Raw genomic sequence first — 17,197 nt, 5'->3', positions numbered from 1 at the left:
CTCTAACATTTGTTTCTTGCCCTGTCCATTTTTGCCATTCTAACTGGTGTAAGGTGGTATCTCAGTGTGTGGTTTTGATTTGCATTACCCTGATGGCTAATGATGATAAACACTTTTTCATGTGTCTGTTAGCCATTTGTATGTCTTCTTCAGAGAAGTGTCTTTTCATGTCTTTTGCCCATTTTTTGACTTGATTATTTGTTTTTTGGGTGTTGAGTTTGAGAAGTTCTTTATAGATGTTGGATACCAGCCCTTTATCTGTAGTGTCATTTGCAAATATCTTCTCCCATTCTGTGGGTTACCTCTTTGTTTTGTTAACTGTTTCCTTTGCTGTGCAGAAGCTTTTTATCTTGATGAAGTCCCAAAAGTTCATTTTTGCTTTTGTTTCACTAGCTTTTGGAGATGTATCTTGAAAGAAGTTGCTGTAGCCAATGTCAAAGAGGTTACTGCCTATGTTCTCCTTTAGGATTTTGATGGATTCCTGTCTCACATTGAACTCTTTCATCCATTTTGAGTTTATCTTTGTGTATGGTGTTGGAAAATGGTCGAGTTTCATTTTGTCCAATTTTCCCAGCACCATTTATTGAAGAGACTGTCTTTTTTCCATTGCATGCTTTTTCCTGCTTTGTCAAAGATTATTTGACCATAGAGTTGAGGGTCCATATCTGGGTTCTCTGTTCTGTTCCATTGGTCTATATGTCTGTTTTTGTGCCAGTACCATGCTGTCTTGGTGATCACAGCTTTGTAATACAGCTCGAAATGGGGCGAAGTGATGCCCCCAGCTTTGTTTTTCTTTTTCAAATTTTCCTTGGCGATTTGGGGTGTTTTCTGATTCCATACAAATTTTAGGATTGTTTGTTCCAGCATTTTGAAAAATGTCATTGGAATTTTGATTGGGATGGCATTGAAGGTATAGATTGCTCTGGGTAGCATAGACATTTTAACAATGTCTATTCTTCCGATCCATGAGCATGGAATGTTTTTCCATCTTTTTGTGTCTTCTTCAATTTCGTTCACGAGTGTTCTGTAGTCCCTAGAATACAGATCCTTTACCTCTTTGGTTAGGTTTATTCCGAGGTATCTTACGGTTTTTGGTGCTATTGCAAATGGAATTGTTTCCCTAATTTTTCTTTCTACAGTTGCGTTGTTAGTGTATAAGAAAGCAACTGATTTCTGTGCATTGATTTTGTATCCTGCCACATCACTGAATTGCTGTATGAGTTCTAGTAATTTGGGGGTGGAGTCTTTGGGTTTTCCACATAAAGTATCATGTCATCTGTGAAGAGAGAGCATTTGACTTCTTCTTTGCCAGTTTGAATACCTTTTATTTCTTTTTGTTGTCTGATTGCTGTTGCTAGGACTTCTAGTACTATGTTGAACAGTAGTGGCGAGAGTGGGCATCTTGATGTGTTCCTGATCTTAAGGGAAAGGCTTTCAGCTTTTTCCCCATTGAGGATGATGTTTGCTGTGGGTTTTTCATAGATGGGGATTTTATGAACTTGAGGAATGTTCCCTCTATCCCTATACTCTGAAGAGTTTTAATCAGGAAAGGATGTTGTATTTTGTCCAATGCTTTTTCTGCATCCATTGAGAGGACCATATGGTTCTTCTCTCTCCTCTTATTAATGTGTTCTATCATATTGATTGGTTTGCGAATGTTGAACCACTCTTGCATCCCGGGAATCAGTCCCACTTGGTCGTGGTGGATGATCCTTTTAATGTATTGTTGGATCCTATTAGCTAGGATTTTGTTGAGGATTTTGGAATCCATATTCATCAGGGATATCGGTCTGAAATTCTCCTTTTTGTTGGGGTCTTTGCCTGGTTTGGGGATTAAGGTAATGCTGGCCTCATAGAATGAGTTTGGAAGTTTTCCTTTTGTTTATATTTTTTGAAACAGCTTCAGTATTATAGGTATTATTTCTTCCTTGAATGTTTGGTAGAATTCCCCAGGGAATCCATCAGGCCCCGGGCTCTTGTTTTTTGGGACGTTTTTGATCACTGCTTCAATCTCGTTAGTGGTCATTGGCCTATTCAGGTTGTCAGTTTCTTCCTGTTTCAGTCTTGGCAGCTTATAGGTTTCTAGGAGGGCATCCATTTCATCCAGATTGCTCAGTTTATTGGCATATAGTTGTTGATAATAATTTCTAATAATTGTTTCTATTTCCTTGGTGTTAGTCATGATCTCTCCCCTTTCTTTCATAATTTAATTAATTTGGGTCCTTTCTCTTTTCTTTTGGATAAGTCTGGCCAGTGGTTTATCGATCTTATTAATTCTTTCAAAGAACCAGCTTCTAGTTTCGTTGATCTGATCTACTGTGTTTCTGGTTTCTAATTCATTGATTTCTGCTCTAATTTTAATTATTTCTCTTCTAATGTGTGGCTTAGGCATCATTTGTTGCTTTTTCTCTAGTTCTTTAAGGTGTAGAGTTAGTTGGTGAATTGGGGATTTTTCTATTTTTTTGAGTGAGGCTTGGTTGGCTATGTATTTCCCTCTTAAGACCACCTTTGCAGTATCCCATAGATTTTGGACCGATGTGTTTTCATTCTCACTGATTTCCATGAATTGTTTAAGTTCTTCTTTGATTTCCTGGTTGACCCAAACATTCTTGAGCAGAGTGATCTTTAACTTCCAAGTGTTTGAATTTCTGCCAAATTTTTTCTTGTGATTGAGTTCCAGTTTTAAAGCATTGTGTCTGAGAATAGGCAGGAAATAATCTCAGTCTTTTGGTATCGTTTGAGACCTGATTTGTGACCCAGTATGTGGTCTATTCTGGAGAAAGTTCCATGTGCGCTCGAGAAGAATGAGTATTCTGTTGTTTTAGGGTGGAATGTTCTGTAAATATCTGTGAGGTTCATCTGGTCCAGTGTATCATTCAAAGCTCTTGTTTCCTTGTTGATTTTCTGCTTAGATGATCTGTCCATTGCTGAGAGTGGAGTATTGAGGTCTCCTACAATTAACGTATTGTTATCAATATGACTCTTTATTTTGGTTAACAGTTGGCTTATGTAGATGGCTGCTCTCATGTTGGGGGCATAGATATTTACAATTGTTAGATCTTCCTGTTTGATAGACCCTTTAAGAATGATACAGTGTCCTTTTGTGTCTCTAACGACAGACTTTAGTTTACAATCTAATTTGTCTAATATAAGAATTGCTACCCCAGCTTTCTTTTGAGGTCTGCTGGCATGGAAGATGGATCTCCATCCCTTCACTTTCAGTCTGGATGTATCTTTAGGTTCAAAATGAGTCTCTTGTAGGCGGCATATGGATGGGTCCTGTCTTTTTATCCAGTCTGCAACCCTGTGCCGTTTTGGGAGGATTTAGGCCATTCACGTTGAGAGTGATTATTGAAAGATATGAATTAATTGTCATCATGTTGCCTGTGAAGACGTTGTTTTTATAGATTGTCCCTGTAAATTTCTGTTGTATATCACTCTTGGGGTGTTTCTCCTTTTATAGTACCCCCCTTAATATTTCTTGCAGGCCCGGCTTAGTGGTCACATAGTCTTTCAGTTTCTGCTGGTTTTGGAAGCTCTGCATCTCTCCATCCATTCTAAATGACAGCCTTGCTGGATAAAGTATTCTCGACTGCATGTTCTTCTCGTTTAGTACCCTGAATATGTCTTGCCAGGCCTTTCTGGCTTGCCAGGTCTCTGTGGATAGGTCTGATGTGATTCTGATGTTCCTCCCTCTCTACGTAAGGAATCTCTTCCCCCTAACTGCCCTTAAGATGGTTTCCTTGGTTCTGAGATTTGTGAGTTTTTCGATTACATGCCGGGGTGTTGGCCTGTTTTCCTTGATCTTGGGAGGGGTCCTCTCTGCCTCTAGGACACGAATGTTTGTTTCATTCCCCAGATTAGGGAACTTCTCAGCTACGATTTGCTCAAATACATCTTCTAGTCCTCTCTCTCACTCCACTCCCTCCGGGATTCCAATTATTCTGACATTGGATTGCTTCGTGGTGTCACTTATTTCTCTGATTCTATTTTCATGGATTCTGAGTTGTTTTTCCCTGGCCTCCTCTTTTCCCTTTTTATCTCTTATATTGTCTTCCAGGTCGCTTATTCGTTCTTCTGCCTCAGTTATTACCCTAGCTGTTAGATTGTCTAGATTGGATTGGATCTCATTGATAGCGTTTTTAAGTTCTGCCAATTCAGCTTTCATTTCTGCCCTTGGAGACTCCTTGTTGCCATTAATTGATTTCTCCATTCTAGCTACTGTCTTCACAATTGCTAGCCTGAAATTCATCTCTGACATCTTGGTTATATATCATCCATTTGTAAATCTGTGGCATAAGTCATAATCTCTGAGTCTTTTCTATTTTGGGGGTTCTTCCTCCTAGTCATTCTGTTGATGGGTGGTTGAGGGAATGTATAGAGTACAAATTATTGACCACAACCCAAGCAAGATGCACCTGTTTTCTAGGGACCTTAGGGTTGCTGGCCTCTTGTTTTCCCAGCCTGTCTTCTGGGGGAGGGGCCTGCTGTGCTGTTGCTCAGGTAACCCTGTTTGGGCAGAGTTGCCCTGCCCCCCTGTGACAGGGGATGGGCTCAGTGGGAATCAGTGTTTTTGGGGCTTTTGTTCTCTCGGGGCTTTCCCTGGCAGCTTTCCGCATGTCTTCTGCGAGTCAGAGCGGAGGAGACCGTTTCCAACCCTCTGTCTCAGAGCAGAGAGATTGCAGTCTGTTCTTCAGTGAGCTCTCCAGGCCATACTGTCTCCATTTCTGTCTGTGCTGCTATAAACTGCAGCAGCCTGGGTTGTGTGCTCCTCTGCAGCGCCCCCAGTCCTGCCTCCAGGTCGGGGCAAGTCTCTGCCCTTTGTCCTTCTAAAACTGCCAGCTGCTCCCAGTTTGCCAGTGCGACCCCACCGCTCAGGGTTTCCGCCCCTGGGGCTGCCCTAAAATCCTTTCCCCGCTGCTACCGGTCTGCGAGTCTGTGCCCCGCCCCCAGCGCATGAGGCTGTTGCTCACCGGCGGGGTAGGATCCCCACGGCCAGGCTCCCTCCCGCTACTGTTTATCCTCTGATATCTGCCCGCAGAATCACGGCTCCCTGCTTCGTACCTCGAAACCAACCGCCTGCGATATTCTGTTGGTAGAGATCCAGATCTTCTTACATCTGAGGGCTGATTTTGTGGGTGCTCAGAGTGGTCTGGTAGATATCCAGCTCAATTCCGGGGACCAGTTGAAATAGGGTCCCCTACTCCTCTGCCATCTTTATTCCTACCTGGAGGCTGGCCTTGTTAAGAGGAATAGAATACTGTGGTATATTTCAAAATGGTTCCTTTTCCCTTCTCCTTGCTGGAAGCGGAAGTGTGGGTTTTTCTCTGATACTCATGTGAGTACAAGGTTGAGCTCCTAGAGGCAAAACTCACAAAAGTTACCCACAATGAGCTTCCGGCAGCTCGTTAGTTCCAGTCCTAGTTTCCCTGCTCTGGTCCTGGTTCATAGAGAGGTTTCTGCCTGTGAGTTTGTGCTCCAAGAAGTTATGATTCTCTGCATTCTCTCCAGCTTGGGGGGCAGTGGTTTGCCCTGTGGCCTCATGTCTCTTATGGATTAAGAAGAGTTATTTTTTCAGTTTGTCCAACATTTCATTTCTTGTTAGGATGGACTTCCAAGCTTCTTATGTGCTGGACTGGAAATTGGAAGTCCACTTCATGTGTTTTTAATTTTCTTTTTCCTCCTAGCAAGGAGGCCGTTTTTATTGCCATTTTACATATGAAGAAACCAGGGTATTGACAGGTGAAGTTACTTGCCCAGTGTTCCCCAGCTCTAATAAGTGGTGAAACCAGGATTTGAACATAGGGACTCAAAGCCCTGAGTCCATACTCCTAGTCATTGTTTTATATAGGAGCAGGAACTCTGGAGTACAGAGGTCTGGTTTGGACACCCACCTCTGCTCTCTGGGGGTGGTGTGAACCTTGGACAGCTTCTCAAATGCCTCATAGGGTGTGGTATGTAGAGCGCAGCACTCTGCATGAGTAAGTTCTTAAATGGTTGCTGTTGTTGCTATCATTATTTATTGGTGTGACGGTGTGAGTAGACTGCATTTTGGGGTGACTTACTCATTTACCATGACATGGGGAGCACTCAGTGCGATACTGAGCTCCTTGTAGATGCTGAGTAAATGGTGGGAATTTGTTCGCCTGTATATCCAGGTGAGCAGGGACTGTTAACATCCTCTGGAACACTCACGGCCCAAAACCTTTCCTTGCAGTCATGGGCCTGCGTTGCTTGTGGGCTCGTGCAATTTGTTAACACGGGTCACACTCCGCAGCTCGTTGTGGGCTTGCGGGTGTTTCTGTGCTTGGTGAGCTTGCTAATGCTGCCTCATTTGGTTGTCTTCCCTGTCGGGGACGCTGAGGACGGGCAGGACCAAATCGCACACAGAGCTCTGTGCTTTCTGCCCACCCCTCCAGTCTGAAGCACCTGTAGCTCAGGTGGAGGCCCGCTGCAGCCCTTCCCCTTCGTCTGCTCACCCCCTGAAGTAGCCCACAGGGCCCCTGACCCACCGAGTGGCATAAACAGTGATGTTTATTGTCTCAATTCCAGAGGCCAGGATTCCAAGATCAAGGTGTCTACACGGTTACTTCCTCCTGAGGGCTGTGAGGGAGAGTCTGTTCTTCGCCTCTCTCCTAGCTCCTGGTGTTTTGCCAGCAATCTCTGTTGTTCCTTGGCTTGCAGACTTGTCACCTGGATTTCTCCCTCCTTCTTCACATGGCATCCCCTGTGTGCATATCTGTATCCCAGTTTCCTTTTTTTTTTTTTTTTTTTTTTAGCCAGGACACCAGTCATACTGGATTTGCCTCCTTGCCCCATGACTTCATCTTAACTATTGCATCTGCAATGACCCTGTTTCCAAATAAGGTCTCATTCTAAAGTCCTGGGGGTTAGGACTTCAATATGAATTTTGCAGGGGACACAGTTTAACCCATAACACCCACCCTTGGGGGGAAAATTGGCATGTGAAATAGTGCTACAGTGAGCTGAAGGAAAAGATGAGCAAAAGCTATAGCTAGATCATTCACAAGAGCCTCTGCCATGGTGAGAATGTAGCATGGCAGTTAGCTGGATCATTGAAACGAGGAGCAGTGCGGAATGAACCCCTTACCTGTGGCCTCAGTGGGACGCAGGCCTTGGGGGTCGTGGGAGCAGCCTGGTGTGGGCATCTCGGGTTCAGAGGCTGACTCTTCCTCTCAGACTTGGGCTCATCACCCTTGGCCTTGTTTCTTAATCTGTAATGTGAGCATCATAATGCCTGTCAATTGAAAGTGGTTGTGAGTCTCAGTAAAATAACTTTTATGAAACCCCCACACACCACGCAGAGAGCACTGGAGGACATAATACGCGTTGGGCCGTGGAGCAGCGCTGGTCTGCGTGGTAGACCTCGAGGCCGAGCCCTGCCCTCTGCTGGCCTGGCCACCTCCAGCGGACCGTCAGCTGTAAGCCCCGTCCCTCCCTCCTGAAATGGAGCCGGTACCATTCCCCAGCACTCCTGAGCTCTCCGGGCTGTGGGGCCAGGTGCAGGTAGCATGTCACGTGTTTGCAGAGGTGCACTGTGGTGTAGCGGTGGTGGCCGTGGCGGTGGTGGTGGCTTTTCCATGGAGCCCTGGTTTAAATGAGACACCCCATTGATTATGCTCTCTTTCTGTTCAGGACAAAAGGAGTTATTCTTGTCCAGTGTGTGAAAAGTCTTTTTCCGAAGACCGATTGATAAAGTCGCATATCAAGACCAACCATCCTGGTAAGGTTATGTATTTTGGAGAGGAGATTAATTTTAAAGGGCTTTAAAAGTGTTTACGTTAGAACACAGCATTATGTGTCAACTGCACAAAATGGGAAGAAAGGAGGATGAAAGGATGAGTGAACTTGAGGGGCACGATTACCTTTATTTAACGTTGGGGAGTTCATGCCTTCATTTTATCCTTTCATCTGGTCTGATGTGTCTCCACACACTCCCATCCCCCTCCTCCCTTCTAACGTTCACTTGGAACACCTTTGGGTGGGTCACTCACAGGCAGGTCTGTCCTTAGACACCACTCCCCGGGGGCCCGTGAAAAGTTGGTTGCCCAGCATGGTGGTCTGTGAGTGGTGTGTGCTGCCAGGCCGAGGAGCCTTGCTGAGTTGGAGTGACTGTCTCCTCGGTTCTCCCCACACGGGTCTCTTTGGCCCCTCAGAGGTGTGAAGCATGAGCCACCTGGGCCTTCATGCCTGTCATACCTCCGTTTCCCCCACCTGGGACACATTTCCTGTACGCTGCTACTGCCGGTGTATTCTCTATGTCCTTCCTTGGAGTCCCATCCTTGGGGAGGATTTGGGGGCTCCCTGCCTGGGGGAGGGCCCCGCCCATACCCCACCCATACCCCGCCCATACCCCGCCCATACCCCACTCTTCCTGCACTGACCCCTTGTGTTCAGGTCATTGGCACTTTCCTGTTTGCCTCTACCCCCCGCCCAGAGCCTTGGGGAAGGGCTGCCATTGTTAAGGTCTAGCCTCAGGTCCCCGGTGTCACATTGGGCAGGCCCGAGAGCACTGTGCGTGGTATAAATGAGGAATGTGTAAGCCGGGTGCACCTTTCCCAGCGTCCATGTCCCTTTTGCATCTGCTTTATTTTGTATCTGCTCCTGTGCTAGGGCACTGACTCGCTGATTATAAACGATACTGGAGAAAAGTAAAGAAATAACAGAGTTCACCAACACTCACGTTTTATCTCGGCACAGATGGAGCCTTAAGACCATCTGTGTGGGAACACGTGGGTTATGGGATTCTCTGATGGCCTCGTTCTGCCGTGTCAGCATGTGTCCAGTGTGAGCTGAGGGTGCTCATTTAAACTGGCCACGCTTTCTCATGAACAGATGTGAGGTGTGCTTTGTCTTTGGTCTAAACTTCAAATATATACAAAACAGGATAATATGAGGAGCCCCCACGGATCTGCAGCAGCTCAGCTGCCACACTCCTGTGCATTTTGTCAGACTGTGCATTGTTTTGTGTATTGACCCTCCAGACTCTTTGTTCTAGAGTATCTTAAAGTAGGTCCTGCACATACATAATTTCCCCATAAAAGAACTTTGGGATGCTGATCATGGTGTTTTGGGAGCATAAACACTAGGTCACCCTTAAAACAGACAGAATTAATGCTGATTCTTTATTACCGCCTAGTATTAGCTCATTTAAAATTTCCTTAGTCGACACAAGACCCTTTTGAGTCAAGACCCAGGCATTTTGCTTCTAGTCGTTACATGACGTGAGTTCCTCATATTCTGTGATTCACCCCATCCCACTTTTGTTCCCGTGACACCAGTTTCTTGGAGGGACTGGGCCACTTTTCCTGTAGGTGATTTCGTGTCTTGCATTTGTCTGACGGTGCTTCCTGGTCTTGTTTCTCCATCCCTCACATTTTATGCTCACGGATATTTAGATCTGAGCCTTGATTCGACTCTGGTTCAATTTTTAGGCAAAAGTCCTACTGCGTGACTGCGGGGGGGCACATCTCGATCGGTCACCTGAGCACCGCTGGGACCGGCCACGGCACTGGGGCGCGGTCACGAGGTTCACGTACGTCTCGCGGGAGCCGATCCTCTTTGGCGCCTGATGATCCCCCTGCTTTTCTTCTAGAGGTGTCCATGAGCACCATTTCTGAGGTTCTCGGGAGGAGGGTTCAGCTGAAAGGTCTGATTGGGAAGCGAGCCATGAAGTGCCCGTACTGTGATTTCTATTTCATGAAGAATGGCTCCGACCTTCAGCGTCATATTTGGGCTCACGAAGGTGAGTATTCCTCTCTCAAGGTAGAGCCCCCTTTTAGTTTTGTGCCTCCATGCTTCGTGTGGGCATACGTACGTTAGGAGGAAGCCATCTCGTTGTGTGCCTGGCAGTTAGACGTCCTTCGGCTTCCTGAGAAACGTATCCATGAGCCAGCTAAGCTCGGTGATTTCAGTCCCTCCCTGTTCAGTTGCCATTGCAGTGACAGAGGTGTGCGGTTGTTCAGAGCTTTTGCTGGAATCGCAGTGAGCTAGATCCCCATGACGTCTGCGCTGGCGTGGTAGACACTCAGCAGGTATTGGGGTTACAAGTGAACAAAGGTGAAGAGGACGGCAGAGAGGCCTGTGGTCCAGCATTGTGGAGGAAGAATCCAGAAGGCGGGAGAGCTGCGTGGAGATGGAGCAGAGGGAGGAAGATAAGCTGTGCTTTAGGGGTGCTTGCCTGTGAAGGGAAGTGCGGGGAACACGCTCTGGGACGTCGGGCAGTTGGAGGTCAGGAGGTTGTTGGAGACAGCAGGCCACCAACTTGGCTTCCTGCTGTAAGGACGCAGCGCTTGTGAGGATGAGGCTCAGAGCCAGCGTCCGGGGGAGCCCTTCCGGACATTTGCTGAGGTCCTGCCTGTGAGTTAGGGAGCTGGAGTGCTGCAGGCAGAGGGTTCCTGGAGAATACGAAGGATGGAGTGTTTTCAGGGGGGAGGAGAGAAACACCTGTTCTCAGGTCTTGGGGGAAGCACCGTCAGGAAGGGAGAGGTGAACAGTTCAGTAAATGGTGGAGTAGGGATCCAGAGAAGGGCAGAAGGAGCAGAGCTCAAAGCCAAGTTTGGGAGGCACTGTTCGTTTACCCGGACACATGCACCTGCCCTCTGTGCCCTGGGCACACCCCGCAGCCTCGGTGAAGCCTCGATTTCCTTAGCTGCAAAGTCTTGAGTCCTGTAGACAAGGGCTGGAAATGCTGGATGTGCAGGGTGCCAGGTCCTCCCGTGCTCAGTGTTGGGCACATCATCCCTCTCCCTGTGCGCGTTGCACTGGGTGTCACGGCCTTATTGCTTTACATCTCCCTCCAGACGGCGGCTGCAGGGGCCGTGGCTTCTCAGCTTCAGAGCCCCCTCAGTGTGTGCTCCAGAGTAGGTCCTCAGGAGGTGTTTGTCGAGTGAAGGGGGAGCAGCCAGGATGCCCCACAGTCCAAACGTTTAGCCCAACAACAGCTCGTGTCCTAAGGCTTTGCTCAGTTCATGAAAAAGTGCTTTCCCATCTGATCCTGGGGGCATGATCCCATTGATTTCTGCACAGGTCCTTGTTTACTTTAATTTCGGTCAGCTTATCTCCATTCAGTTGAATATAATGACTGTGTGCTGCAGACACTGCTTGGGGGTCTGTGCCCACGAGGAGTTCCCAGACTGTGGGGAGAGGCAGGTACGGATGACTCCCAATGCACTACAGCAGTACGGCTAGCAGGGAGTTCAGGACGTGAGGATGCTGAGAGGGCACCGAGGGCATTGGCTTGGGCAAGCCAGAAAAAGCTGCACGGGGGAGGCCCTGGCAGAATGAGGGGGACAGGGCGTGGCCGTCGGGAGGAACGGCATGGGTGAGAGCATGCAAGGCCCGTGTGCGGCGAGTCTGGGGGTAGGCACTGCTTTGTTCGACATGGATATGCACATATATCCTTTGGATGCACGCATATATGCACACCCATATAAATAGGTGTGTGTTTGTGTGATTTTATTTATTTATATATATATTCCCCTTCCCCCTCCTCTGGTAGGTGTGAAACCCTTCAAATGTTCTTTGTGTGAGTATGCAACTCGCAGCAAGAGTAACCTCAAGGCTCATATGAATCGTCATAGCACTGAGAAAACCCACCTATGTGACATGTGTGGCAAGAAATTCAAATCGAAAGGGACGTTGAAAAGTCACAAGCTCCTTCACACTGCTGATGGTAAGTAAATGACTCCATAGCATAGTGAGTTTTTTCCCCTCTTGAAAGTGGGGTTTGAGGCTGGCATCCCAAGACCAGCAGAAAGGGCAGATGTGTCTGTGGGCAAGAAAGACCTGGGTCTTTTAGAATTTCGATTCTGAAAGAGAGCAAAAAGAACTCCCCTGCCTCCTCATTTGCCCCGTGTTCCGGACTGGAGCCCTGCCTGACCTCCCCCAGTGCTGGGTAGTGTGCGTGCGTGCACGTGTGTGTGCGCATGGGTGGGTGGGTGTGGAGGGGACGTGGCTTCAGGGAATAAGACACCCTCAGGAGGCCTTGATCTGAAAGTTTTCAGTCCTCTTCAGCCCTCCATCCTCACCTGAACCTGAGGACCTTGAGGGGCAGCCATGATCGCACCTGACCCGATGTTTCCAAGTGGATGCTTATCATCCAAGCCACCTCAGGGGCTCAGTTTAAAATACAAACAATACTTGGGCAAATTTGACCTTAATGAAGTACACTTAAGTGGATTTCTAATTTCATTCATTCTGAAGAACCGTTGGTTGAGTTCTTACCATTGTCCCAGCCATGCCTGGGGTATAGGGTCAGTAAGGAGCAGTTTCTGCCACTAAGGAGTGGTGGGGAGTAAGAGAAGCCTGCAGGCCGTGCTGAAGGTGGGTGCTGTGATAGAAGGGGGCTCAGCAGCCCTGCGGAGAAGGGTGTGAATCGGTGAGGGCAGGGGAGGCGGTAGGCAGTGCTCACAGTGGCCAGTAAAGTCTCCCTGAGAGGGGCAGGATGTAGGGAAGAAAAGCAGAATCGTTTTAGGAAGACAGGCAGCTAGGTATCCAAGATCTGTAAAGAACTTTTCACTCAAATAATCCAGTCAAGAAATGGGCAGAAGACACGAATAGACACTTCTCCAAAGAATACATACAAATGGCCAACAGACACATGAAAAAATGCTCCACATCACTAGTCATCAGGGAAATACAAATCAAAGCCACCATGAGATACCACCTTACACTAGTCAGAATGGCTAAAAGTAATAAGACAGGGAGGAACAAATGTTGGAGAGGATGCAGAGAAAGGGGAACCCTCTTACACTGTTGGTGGGAATGCAAGCTGGTGTAGCCACTCTGGGAAACAGTATGGAGGTTGCTCAGGAAGTTAAAAATAGAGCTACCTAGCTCTGATCCGGGAATTGCACTACTGGGTATTTACCCCAAAGATACAGATGTAGTGAAAAGAAGGGCCACCTGCACCCCAGTGTTCATAGCAGCAATGTCTGCAGTAGCCAAACTGTGGAAGGAGCCGAGATGCCCTTCAAAAGACGAATGGATGAAGAAGATGTGGTACATATATACGATGGAATATTATTACTCAGCCATCAGAAAGGATGAACACCCACCATGTGCATTGAAATGGATGGAACTAGAGGGGATTATGCTAAGTGAAATCAGTCAAGCAGAGAAAGTCAATTATCATTTGATTTCATGCGTATGTGGAATATATGTAGTAGTGCAGAGGATCATAGGGGAAGGGAGGAAAAACTGAATGGGAAGAAATCAGAGAGGGAACCAAACCATGAGAGACTCTTGCCTGTGGGAAACAAACTGAGGGTTGTGGAAATGGAGGTGGGGGGATGGGTTAACTGGGTGATGGGCATTAAGGAGGGCATGTGATGTAACGAGCACTGGGTGTTATACACAACTTAGGGTATCATTGAACACTACATCAAAAACTAATGTACTATATGGTGGCTAATTGAATTTAAATAAAAAAAAGGACAGGCAGCTAAACCATAAAAGGCCTTTCGCATTTTTTATTTTCCTTTAAAAACCCCAGTTGTGGCAAGGTCTTGTCAGTATTCTATGTAATGAGATTAATAAACCATATTTATAAATATATTGTTATTTTAGCACAATTATATACAAAAATTGGAGTTTACCACAAAAATCCGAGTGATTTCAACAGGCTGTTTTCGATTTTAGAACTTAGACGATGATATAGCCATTAGGTCATACCTTTATTTTAAGAATGTCTTAGGGAATCCATCCTGTTGTGTGTGCATCTGGGTGAGCTTGAGGGGCTTATGGAGAGGCCACATGCTTAGCTAGGCTTCGTTAGAACTGAAGATCCAGGGCTTGCCTAAGGCTGAACGAAGGCCAGAGCTGTAACTATTCAGACCTAAGCAATGTGCTTATAAGAAATAAGAATAAGAATAAGAAAATCCATAAGCAAAATAATTAAAAATGCAGTGACAATCAAGCAGTCTTACCCTGAGTAATGAAAGCATTAAATCATGTAATTATTCATGAATTCTGTACCTACACAAACAATAAGCCTTACTGATATTTCCTGACTTGGAAGCACATGATTCATTGAAATCCCAAATAATACAGCACCATTAATGAAAAGCAGCTGTTGTCAGCTTCAGGAGGTCTGGGGTGTCCACTGGGCTGTGGTGGCAGGGTCTGGGAGGGCACGCTTGGGGCCCGGCAGGGGCCGGGTCCTGGCCTGAAAGGATTCGAGGAGATGGGGTGTATGTCTAATCAGGGGCCCTGGACCGACCGCTGTTGGATGTGGAGGGGAGGGCCGGGGTCTGTAGTGACACACGTAGCCCTTCCCACCTGTCACTTCACTTGCTTTCCTGAGCCCTTCAGCAGGGAACGGAACTTGGGTGGGCAACGACGGTGTGTCCTCAAAGCAGTAAGACAACCTTCCCAAAGAGGAAAGGCCTTGTAGGCATTATGAAATATTTTGTAACAAAACAGGAAATTTGGATTGTTTCTCTTAATTTTTTTTTTCCTGACATTTTTGAGAGTTTGAGGTATTTGTAAAGTCTTCTCTTGTTTCCAGACACTCACCAGTCTGGGAAGAAAGGCATCACGTGTTAGGTGCAGTGAGAAGAGCACCGGAATGGGGGTCCTGCTGCCTTTTGTGCCCCCTTTCTGCCCCACGTGGGCCTGAGTTTGGTGGGGCAGGGTAAGGACAAGAGACCTTGCCACCTCCTGGATCTGTCTAAGCTCCATGCTCTTTGCTAAGGGGCAGGGTGGTCCCTTCACCTGGTGGTCCCTTCTTCCCCCTCTTCCTGGTAAGGATTTCCCATGGTTTCATGTTTTCTCAAAGGCCAGCTTGATACGTGGCGTGACCAATCACAGGCTAGGTGTCCCAGCTCCAGGGATGATCTACTTTGCAGCTGTAACCAAACTCTCGGCCCTCCTTTTTCTTTTCAGTTTTAAAAAGCTTGGAAAAAAAGCTTAGTTGCATCTCCTACCCACTTTTTTGGTAGCAGTCATATTTTATTTTGATAATTCTTAAAAGCTTTTTGTATGTATCTCAGTGGTTTGTCATACTGTGCAAATATTTCCCTCTAACTTAATATTTGCTTTTTCATTTTATTTGCCACATCTTTTTATATACAGAAGTTAAATAACCTTGCATATTTAAACTTATCAGTCTTATCCTTTGTTATTTTTTTTCTTCATGATTTCTCTGTGTTGAAAGGAACCTCCCTCATCTTAAGGGAAACTTCTTTTTTTCTTTTTATTATGTTATGTTAATCACCATACATCACATCATTAGTTCTTGATGTAGTGTTCCATGATTCATTGTTTGTGCATAACACCCAGTGCTCCATGCAGTACGTGCCCTCTTTAATACCCATCACCAGGCTAACCCATCCCCCTCCCCCCTCCCCTCTAGAACCCTCAGTTTGTTTTTCAGAGTCCATCGTCTCTTATGGTTCGTCGCCCCTTCCGATTTCCCCCCCTTCATTCTTCCCCTTCTGCTATCTTCTTCTTTTTATAACCATATAATGTATTATTTGCTTCAGAGGTATAGATCTGTGACTCAACAGTCTTGCACACTTCACAGCGCTCACCATAGCACATACCCTCTCCAATGTCTATCACTCAATCCCTCCCACCCCCCACCACTCCAGTAACCCTCCGTTTGTTTCCTGAGATTAAGAATTCCTCATATCAGTGAGGTCATATGATACATGTCTTTCTCTGATTGACTTATTTCGCTCAGCGTAATACCCTCCAGTTCCATCCACGACATTGCAAATGGCAAGATCTCATTCCTTTTGATGGCTGCATAATATTCCATTGTGTATACATACCACCTCTTCTTTATCCATTCATCTGTCGATGGACATCTTGGCTCTTTCCACAGCTTGGCTATTGTGGACATTGCTGCTATAAACATTGGGGTGCACGTACCCCTTCGGATCCCTACATTTGTATCTTTGGGGTAAATACCCAGTAGTGCAATTGCTGGATCGTGTGGTACTTCTATTTTCAACTTTTAGAAGAACCTCCATACTGTTTTCCAGAGTGGCTGCATCAGCCTGCATTCCCACCGACAGTGTAGGAGGGTAGGGGAAACTTTTGTATTTTTTTTCAAGTTTTACTTTTGTAGTTTATAACATCTATTAAAATTAATATTCTTGAAATTTATTTTGGTATGGGGTATGTGGTAGGGATCTTTTTATTTTTTTAAACAATTTTCAATTGACTCAGTTCAGTTTCTTTATAGAGAAATCAGTCCTTTTCATTTTATTTTGGAATGCCAGTCTCTCAAGATGCTGGGCATGTTCTGAGATTTTAGTCTGTTCAGTAATATCTGTTCTAGTACGTTGTTTTATTAGGTGTTATTTTTATAACTAATTTGATTATGCACACATATGTTATTCCTTTTTTATTTTTTATGGACATCTCTTAGTTTTCTCATTTAGTTATTATTCCTTTGGATAAACTTTGAGACTCTTTGGTCAAGTCAAAAAAAATATCTTCCCCTCCACCAAAGGGAGGACACCATCTCCCACCCCAGGGATGCCCTTGAGAGCTATGTGACATCACATGTGCCTCGAGTTCCTCAGGGAAAAACGCTGGTACTGGGGACTTGGTTGCCTTGCTGAGGCTGTCAGCCTCTAATCATAGAATTAGCTCTTTATTTAGAAGCAAACATTGCTTTGAAACCTGCCTGGAACGACTTGGGTTTTAGTGGATCCGTTGTATCGGTAATGATTCAACAGCTTGTCCCACAGAGAAGCTGTGTGGGGTAGGCAGAGCTACGGAGGCCTGAGTTTTGAGTCTTGCTTGCCACTGCCTCATAGGGTGGCCTTGGTCAGGTCACTTTTCTGAACCTCAGTTTCCTTATCAGTAAAACGGGGATCAGTATGGCCCTGTGCCTGACGATGGGCTGGACGATCAAATGACAGAAGGTGCCCCCCCCCCCCGCTCACCTGGGCTCCGCCTGCCCTTCTGGCTGTTCCTTCTTGGTCTCCTTTTCTGGGGCTGCCTTAACTGTGACCTCCCGCTCTTGGAAGTCCACACACTTCTATGCTTGTTCCCTGGGGCATCTCCCTAGTCTCCCCAGGCTTACACACTAGTTATGTGGAAGGCTTCCTAGTTTCTTTCTCCAGCCCTGGCCTCTCCCCCAGGCTCCACCAGCCCTGCGGGTACAACTGCCCGCTCAGCATCTGCTCCTGCACGTCTAGAAGGCACCTCAGACTTAGCC

The 17,197-nt window shown here is 46.4% G+C and overlaps 1 protein-coding gene across 5 annotated transcripts in view; it reads left to right on the top strand.

The window, feature by feature from the left end:
- The window catches only part of ZFAT (zinc finger and AT-hook domain containing), a 196,828-nt gene that overhangs the window by 92,657 nt on the left and 86,974 nt on the right, over positions 1–17,197 (top strand). For all 5 annotated transcript variants that reach the window (XM_027611408.2, XM_027611429.2, XM_027611440.2 and 2 more), the window contains 3 exons: positions 7,657–7,744; positions 9,617–9,766; positions 11,522–11,695. In XM_027611408.2, coding sequence (XP_027467209.1) covers positions 7,657–7,744; positions 9,617–9,766; positions 11,522–11,695 — 412 coding nt within the window. The remainder of the gene's footprint in view (positions 1–7,656; positions 7,745–9,616; positions 9,767–11,521; positions 11,696–17,197) is intronic.

The sequence above is a fragment of the Zalophus californianus genome, chromosome 4, assembly GCF_009762305.2.
Source record: "Zalophus californianus isolate mZalCal1 chromosome 4, mZalCal1.pri.v2, whole genome shotgun sequence".
NCBI lineage: Eukaryota > Metazoa > Chordata > Mammalia > Carnivora > Otariidae > Zalophus > Zalophus californianus.
Note: the sequence above shows the minus strand (reverse complement) of the source record. Positions and strands in the feature narration are given on the sequence as shown.